Source organism: Lathyrus oleraceus, chromosome 2, assembly GCF_024323335.1.
Source record: "Lathyrus oleraceus cultivar Zhongwan6 chromosome 2, CAAS_Psat_ZW6_1.0, whole genome shotgun sequence".
In the NCBI taxonomy this organism is placed as follows: Eukaryota; Viridiplantae; Streptophyta; class Magnoliopsida; order Fabales; family Fabaceae; genus Lathyrus; species Lathyrus oleraceus.
In genome coordinates this window covers 198777000-198786044 of record NC_066580.1, presented here as the reverse complement: position 1 = coordinate 198786044, position 9045 = coordinate 198777000, and the positions used below count along the sequence as shown (strand labels likewise).

General features: G+C 37.7%; 1 protein-coding gene across 1 annotated transcript; it reads left to right on the top strand.

Annotated features, from left to right (window-relative positions):
• Positions 1–412: 412 nt before the first annotated feature.
• On the top strand, positions 413–2044 carry LOC127118874 (UDP-glycosyltransferase 89A2). The gene has a single exon (XM_051049113.1). It carries the CDS (start codon positions 505–507, stop codon positions 1906–1908), a length of 1404 nt encoding a protein of 467 aa, XP_050905070.1. The 5' UTR covers positions 413–504; the 3' UTR covers positions 1909–2044.
• The last annotated feature ends 7001 nt before the right edge of the window (positions 2045–9045 follow it).

Below are 9045 nucleotides of genomic sequence, written 5' to 3'. Positions count from 1 at the left end.
ATACTCCCTCCGTTCCTTTTTAACTGTCGTTTTTAAGTAAAAATTTTGTTTCTTTTTATTTGTCGTTTTCAAAGTTCAAGGTAACATTAATTGTTGATTTCTCAAAATTACCCTTAATTATTTATTGAAGAGAAAAAAAAAGTCAAATAACCAAAAATATTATAGATAAAAAGATAATCATTATTTTAAAAGTAGTAAAAATTATTAACTTTATTGATATGCGGAAAAAATTAAAAAAAGACAATTAAAAATGAGGACTCAATAAACTTGACTTCTCCAAATGTCAAACATATAATGATTTGACTATTTTAGAATTAAATGTTTTAAAAGTAAATACTGTTAAATGATCTTGTAACAATGCACGTGTAGCCAGGTCTTGAATTACCACACTATTTGAATGTACTTTTAGAAAATAACCTATTTAACGGAAAGAATGGTCAACAATAATCAATTCTCTACCATCCCTTTCATACAGAGATTGAAGCAATTACAGGAAACAGAAGCATGTCGAACACGAAGACTCACATCCTTGTTTTCCCATACCCAGCACAAGGCCACATGCTTCCACTCCTCGATCTCACTCACCAATTATCTCTTCAAAACACATTCACCATAACCATCATCGTCACTCCCAAAAACCTCCCAATTCTAAACCCACTCTTATCAACCCACCCTAACACCCTCCAAACACTCATTCTCCCATTCCCTCCACACCCCAAAATACCCTCTGGTGCAGAAAACATCCGTGATGTCGGCAACACCGGAAACTACCCTTTCATCAACGCTCTTTCCAATCTCCAAAATCCAATTATCCAATGGTTTAACTCCCATCCTAATCCCCCTGTTGCTCTCATCTCCGATTTCTTTCTTGGCTGGACTCAACAGCTCGCCACAAGACTCAGTATTCCAAGAATCGTTTTTTACCCTTGTAGCACGTTTTTGATAGCTGTCATCAACTGCTGTTGGAGTAACCCACTGCTCTTACAGTCGAAGGAGATTGTTGAATTCCCCAAATTACCCGGGAAACCGTCGTTTAAGTATGAACATCTTCCTAGCTTAGTCCTCCGTTATAGAGAATCGGATCCTGAGTCTGAGTTTGTAAGGGAGAGTTTCATTTCCAACGCTGCAAGCTGGGGATTCGTTCTGAATACTTGTGAAGCTTTGGATGGTCGTTATTTGGATTATATTCAGGCCAGATTCGGTAACAGTGGAGTTTATGCTGTTGGGCCATTGGGTTCTATTCGGGTTGATGCGAATCTAGATGGTGGGTCTGACGTGTTACGTTGGCTTGATCAATTGGAGGAGGAAGGTTCGGTGGTTTACGTTTGTTTTGGGAGTCAGAAGCTACTGAAAAAGGAACAAATGGAGGCGCTGGCATTCGGGTTGGAGAGATCCGGGACCCGATTCGTCTGGGTTGTGAAGGCGCCCTCGACGGAGAAGCAAATAGAGGAAGGTTATGGGTTGGTCCCGGAAGGGTTTGAGGAACGGGTTTCGGGTCGGGGGATTGTGGTGAGAGGTTGGGCTCCGCAGATGGCTATACTGGGTCATCGGGCCGTGGGCGGGTTCTTGAGTCATTGCGGATGGAATTCGGTGTTGGATGCAGTGGTGACGGGGGTGGGGATTCTTGGATGGCCAATGGAGGCTGATCAATTTGTGAATGCAAAGCTGTTGGTGGAAGATATGGAAATGGCAGTGAGAGTTTGTGAGGGGGCGGATTCGGCACCTGACCCAAATGAGTTGGGTCGGGTGATATCAAGGGTTATGAATGCGGATAGTCGCCAAAAGAGAAGAGCTAAATTGATGAAAGAGGAAGCAGTTGGTGCTATGAGTAAGGATGGTGTTTCATCTAATGAATTGGCTAAATTTATCGAAGCCTTGAAGCAGCTTAGTGTTAAAGAAGAATGGTAGTGATCATAATCAACATGTGTTTGTATGTATCGCGTTTAAAAAATGCTGGTTAGTCTATATGTTCGATTCTTCGAATTCTATTTTACTTCAGATTTTTTATGAATCATGAATATCTTAATTAAAATATTTTCATGTATGTTTTTTATCCTCAAGTAAACTATGTTTTTAATAAAGAGAAATGATAACGAATGATTTCGAAATACCGGTTAGATTGATAAGTTGAATATTAATTAAGAGATAAATAAATAAATAAATAAATATAATATATATATATATATATATATATATATATATATATATATATATATATATATATATATATATATATATATATATATATGAGATTAATTACTATACACGGTCAATGTAAAAAAATTTACACCGTCGGTTCATCACCATCACCCGTTTGTATTACTTTATAGATTTTTAAAATAAAAGTCAAACTTCTTTTAATATCCAACGTCTATAATTAACTGATGTTGTAAAACCTTTTTACACTGACAGTGTATTTCAATTAATCTCTCTCTCTCTCTCTCTCTATATATATATATATATATATATATATATATAATGCATTAAAATTATAAATAATTAATTTTTTTTTAAATATAATATATATATTTAATGAATTGTATATAACATATTTTTTTATTTAAAATTTTTAATCAATATTTTTATTTAGAATTCTTAAGCAATGATTCAATTTGCATGACCTTAAATAAATTCTTGTTGATAACATGTTTGAGAAGATTTTTTTTAAATAATCATTTAAAAAAAATTCAAAAATAACTATAATTTTAAAAAATTACAAAAATAGACACTTTTGTGCCCTAAAGACACATGGGCGCCACCCTAGATGGTGTCTACCCTTTAGTTGGAGGGCAAGTCGCCACTCCTAATAGCGCCTACTCCTATTTTTATTTTTATTTTAAAATTTTTTCTTTTTTTTTAATTATTTTAAAAAAAAAATTAAATCTTTTTTAACTTATTTTAAATTTATTAATTTATATTTATTATAAATTATATTAATTTATATTAATACATATATATAAATAATATTATTTACAAGATATATATATATATATATATATATATATATATATATTAATTTATATATATTAATTTAATTTATAACTAAATAATATTATTTATAAATTATTAAAATATATTAATTTATATACATGTAAATAAATAATATTATGTATATATTTGTAAAATACACAAGATATATATATAAATATATATTAATTTATATATATTAATTTATATTAATAAACACAATATATTTATATTAAAAATAATACACAAGACAAATATTATAAAGTTTAATTAAAATGTGTTATTAATTTGGGATTTTTTACATATTATGCGGTCCCTGGTACGATCCGCACGGGGGAGGTCTAACTACTCGTCTAGACGGCTCACGTGGTGGTGGTGCTTCCCTATTCCCACCCCTAGTCCTAACGCGTCCCCTTGCCCTTTGCCGTTGTGGTTGGGTTGAAGTGTTGGTGTAAGCCCTAGAGGCCAATACTTTTGGTACTTGTATCGAATTATTTATTAATAATAAAAGGCATTTTCTTTATTATGGTTGATTAATAAAGTCCCTGGAATAAGTGTGACTTAATCATGAGAACACATTAAACATAAGGACACTATTCTTAAAGTATCCGTAGTCGAGCTTTAGTGTGAAGTGGGATAACATTAAAGCATTAAGACTATTATGTTTGTAGACTGATGATCACATCTCATGGATCATGGATAAAGAGTTATCAAGTCTTAAACATAGGTATGAATATTAGGAGTAATATTTATACCGGATTGACCCGCTATGAGAATACTATATAGAAAGTTATGCAAAGTGTCATAAGTTATTCTCATGGTGATAATAGTGTATACCATTCTTCGACCTGAAACCACTATGGATCCTAGATGTAGAGTTGAGTGCCTTATTACTGATCCAACGTTATCCGTAACTGGATGACCATAAAGACAGTTGATGAGTACTCCACAAAGCATGCTGAGGGACATGAGTGTCCTAGATGGAATTTGCCAATCCTGCGTAACAGGATAAATGTCTATGGGCCCAATATTGAACTGGACAAGGGTGACACGGTCTATACCTTGTGTTCAATATAGACATAAGGGCAAAGGGGTAATTATACACATAATTATTATCACAGGAGGTTTTGTCAGATCACATGACATTTTCGTGACTTGGGTAGCAGTGATGTGTTGCTAGATACCGCTCACTGTTTATTATGTTAAATGCGTGATTTAATATAATTGCCAACGTCGCGAAAACCTATAGGGTCACACACAAAGGACGGATTGATGAGAGATAGAATAATTAAGGAACATCGTAAGGTACGGTGTACTTAAGCTGAATACGAAATATGGTAAGGTACCAAATACTTAAGTGATTTTGGCATATTATGAGATATAGGCCAAAATGCACTTAAGTGGGCTTTTTGGCTTGAAGCCCACACAAGTGGTTCTATAAATAGAGCTCTTGTGCAGAAGCTTTGTATGGGAATACAACACAACTGAAGAGTTGGAATTTCGTATCTCTCTTTCTCTCACTCAAAGCCTTCATTCACAAACAGCTAGCACTGCGATTGAAGGAATCCGTTCGTGTGGACTGAGTAGAGACGTTGTCATCATTCAACGTTCGTGATCGCCCCGTGGATTTGCTTCAAAGGATTCGATCATTATCAGAGATCTGCACCAAAGGTTTGAATCGCCACAAGAGGTAACGATTCTATCACTGATCATGCCCATTCGTAAGGATCACTAAACGGAGAAATTTTAAATTCCGCTGCGCCTTGGATGGCAATTCTCCAACATGAAGTCCCTTCAATGCTGTAGGAAAGGCGGGTGCCCTCTGCTCCCTTAAAGCTTTGTCTCGGTGGGACAAACTGACTCCTGTTGGGTGCTCCCTCAAAATGTGGCCTTTGGTAGTTAAGGGTTGAATCGGGTTGGCTAAAGAACAATGTCTGTTGTGGTGTGTAGTAGTCTTGTTGGTAATCCTCTTGTATACCTGTGTCGGGGCTAAGTGAAGGATTGGAAGAGCCCGGGACATCGTCGTGATAGAAGTGTTGGGATTGGTGTTGGTGGGGGGATTGAGTTTGTGGTAGGTGTTGGGACTGTTGATGGTGGTGGGAATGTTGAGGTTGGTGTTGGTAATCTTCATGATATTGGGGTTGAGTTTGTGGTATGTAGTGTCGATTTGGTTGGGGGGTGGACATGTGTTGTGGTGGTGGTTGTTGGTAATACAGTGGTGGTGGTTGTTGTTGGTAATACGGTGGTGGTGGTGGTTGTTGTTGGTAATATTGTGGTGGTTGTTGTTGTTGGGAATATTGTGGTGGTTGTTATTGTTGGAAATATGGTTGTTGCATTCGGGGATCGTCCAAATAGAACGGTCAGACACAATCATTTCTGGATTTGTATTTGCTCTATACCAATCCACATATTCCCTTGTCGGCTTCATTTCATTGGGCGCCACCGGAAATTGTAGAACATAGTGGGCACGCTCTTTCCACATTTTACGGAACTCCTTTGTAAATGCCTTCCAATTTTGGGCATACCACTGGTGGCTGACTTTTTTAAGATGCCAAGGTTCCAAAGACATTGGGGGGGCCTGGGATTTCTTGATGCATTCCGAATTGCAGTTTGACACGGTCACTTTGGTGCATCTCCATAGTGGTGAACCGCATGATATCCGTTTTTGCTGTCCAAACTGCTGCATCTTCGGGGTTGGGTTGATGTTCCAATCCCAAATATGGTCTCCAAATAAACTGCAAAGAAAAAAATAAATATGTTATTTATTGAGAATGCTTGATATTAATAAATTAGTTAGAAGATGAATGATTTAGTGGTAATACATCTTGTGCTCGGAGACGATCCAAGAGTTGACGATAAAATATTATTTTATTTTTCGGGGTAAGACTGTAATCTAGTCCAGTTGCAATGAACCTAAACAAAATAAGATAAATAATATTATTTACAAATATTTATAGAATAAATATACAAAATGAAATAACATCATAAATTTACCTAGTTGCGTAGGGGAAGGAGTAGACGTTAGGATTTTCGGGGGCTAGCCTCGGCAATCTCCACCACCCCCATGTTTGGAGCAAAAAAGCACATCCAAAAAATGTACAGTGGTCATTTTGTGCATTTTTACATAAAGAGTTATATAGGAAAGCCAATACAGCATAACCCCAACTATACGTGCTTATTCTATTTATGTCCTCGAGCAAACTCAAGTACATAAAGTTTATGCTATTTCCCGTGCCTTCGGGAAATAGCAAGTTCCCAATAATAACATAATGTAAAACCTTGTTTTTATTATTTTTTTCATGTTCGAACGAATCCTCAGTCAAAATTATAGCGTCGTGGTAGAATTGGAGGCTCGATAGTTTAATACCCTGGCCCCTTGCTTTCGCAGATCCCTCACCCTCGACTAGATCTACGCCCAACATTTGAACACATAGTTCGTTGGGCTGTTGAACATTTCCAATCACAGGCTTACCATCTATTCGAAGACCCAAAAGCATGTACACGTCCTCTAGTGTGACGGTACATTCACCAGTTGGTAGGTGAAAAGTGTGTGTCTCTGGTCTCCAACGTTCACACAAAGCAAGAATAAATTTCACATCAATTGTGGCATTTACCACATGCATAACATGACCGAACCCCGCACGCTCTATGTAAGGTACGCACCATGGGTCTGGATAAGCCATAGGGTGTGAACGTTGACGAAATTTCTTGGGATCCTTTAAAAACAAACAATATAAACAATCATTAGATTGGAGTTTTAAAAAATAAATTATAAACATACGAAAGAGGCAATGTTCAAGAAAAACTTACGAATGAGGCAATGTTCGTCCTAGTGCCTCTGTGTTCTTGGCCCATGGTAAGAAGAGACATGATTGCAATGTAGAACGTAGGTTTGTTGATGAAAAGTTTCGCCGGTGTTCTCTGAAAAAAAGTGTTAGTGGATGATGAAAATTTTCAAGAATGACCTGCTATTTATAACCGTATTCAAATAGTATGAATATGTAAAAAAATTAGACACGTGTAACGCATGCAAAAATTTGACACGTGTAACGCATGCAAAGTTGGATATGGCATGCGTGAGAATCTTGCAGGCTAGGTGGATATGACTTTGATGGATAGGCATGCGTGAGAATCTTGCAGGCTAGGTGGATATGACTTTGATGGATAGGCATGCGTGAGAATCTTGCAGGCTAGGTGGATAGGTTAGCATGCATTGGTATAGGTTAGGTTGCACTTGTCTTGTCTAGGGGAAGGCTTGGTGGATGTGTTGCATGCAAAAATGTGACACGTCTAACGCATGAATCACAATTGAATCCGTGTATCTAGGCATGCGTGAGAATCTTGCAGGCTAGGTGGATATGACTTTAATGGATAGGCATGCGTGAGAACCTTGTAGGCTAGGTGGATAGGTTAGCATGCATTGGTACAGGTTAGGTTGCACTTGTCTTGTCTAGGGGAAGGCTTGGTGGATGTGTTGCATGCAAAAATGTGACACGTCTAACGCATGCATCACAATTGAATCCGTGTATCTAGGCATGCGTGAGAATCTTGCAGGCTAGGTGGATATGACTTTGATGGATAGGCATGCTTGAGAACCTTGCAGGCTAGGTGGATAGGTTAGCATGCATTGGTACAGGTTAGGTTGCACTTGTCTTGTCTAGGGGAAGGCTTGGTGGATGTGTTGCATGCAAAAATGTGACACGTCTAACGCATGCATCACAATTGAATCCGTGTATCTCATGAACCTGTGTGTATAAGTATTCACACAAATTTTCACATAGGTATTCACAAAATCTTCACAATATCTTCACATATTTCACACATATCTTCACATATCATGGCATCTTCATCACAATACAAAATCAAAGCTCACGTGAATGGTGAGACTTATGAATGTGATATGTCTGACTTCCTATTTAGAAACACCGATTGCACTCGTTTTTGTCTAAATAGAGGAGCTGACTTCTCTTATCTGAAAAAAAAGATTGAGTCCAAACTTAGACAACCTGTGTCCCAGTTTTTTTATCAACAACCTTTTTGTTCTTAAAATAACTCAGTCAGGTTTTATAAGTCATTGATTCAAAATGACATGGAGGCACAATACATGTTTCGTAACCATGAGTATTCTGGTTACGATTATATAGTGTTGTACATTGTCTTGGAACAATTTCAATCAACTCAGAATATTCAGTCACAGGTTATTGATCATGTGGTTGATGAAGAACAAGATGTTGAACACCCCGTTGAAGACGATGTGGTTGATGATGCAGAAGACGTGGTTGATGACTTGGTGAACCGTGATTCCGAAGACGAAGACCAAGTACAAATACCTATAACGCAATGCTACTCACCGCCTGCGCCCTTCACAATCCTTAACTTGGGCGAGGATGAGCCCTCGTGAGATATGTTCTACAACCCATATATGAGGTCTGATGAGGAGTTAAAGAAGGGTGACCAATTTCGGACCAAGGAAGAGTGTCTGTTAGCAATAAAAAACTGGCACTTGAAAAACTGTGTTGACTACGATGTTAACAAATCAAACCCGGAAAGATACGTTATTTTATGCAAAAACCCAGAGTGTGGGTATAGGTTGATGGCATCGTACAAGAAGAAACATAATGCGTGGGTGATAGGGTCCATTTCTCAAGCTCACACTTGCGTCAACACAAACATGGCACAGGATCATCGCAAACTTAGCCATGATATGATCTGCCATTCCATAATACCTCTTGTTGAATCTGACCCGTCACTCAAGGTCAAAACTATTATCTCCCATTGTGTTGCTGTTTTCAAATATACACCGTCGTACAGAAAGGCTTGGTTAGCGAAAACCAAGGCAATTGAACTGGTATACGGTAATTGGGAGGAATCATACAAACAACTTCCGCGCTACTTGGCTGCACTACATTTGTACTCACCTGGGACGGTTTCTATAATGGAGACCTTGCCGGCACAATCCCCTGACGGAACTCGTCTAGAAGGTAATGGAATATTCCATAGACTTTTCTGGGCATTCCGTCCCTGCATCATCGATTTCACATTCTGCAAGCCGCTCATTCAAGTCGATGGAACTTGGCT

Bases quoted from the DNA above. Each gene is read 5' to 3' on its own strand.
- LOC127118874 (XM_051049113.1), top strand. From the start codon at position 505: ATGTCGAACACGAAGACTCACATCCTTGTTTTCCCATACCCAGCACAA.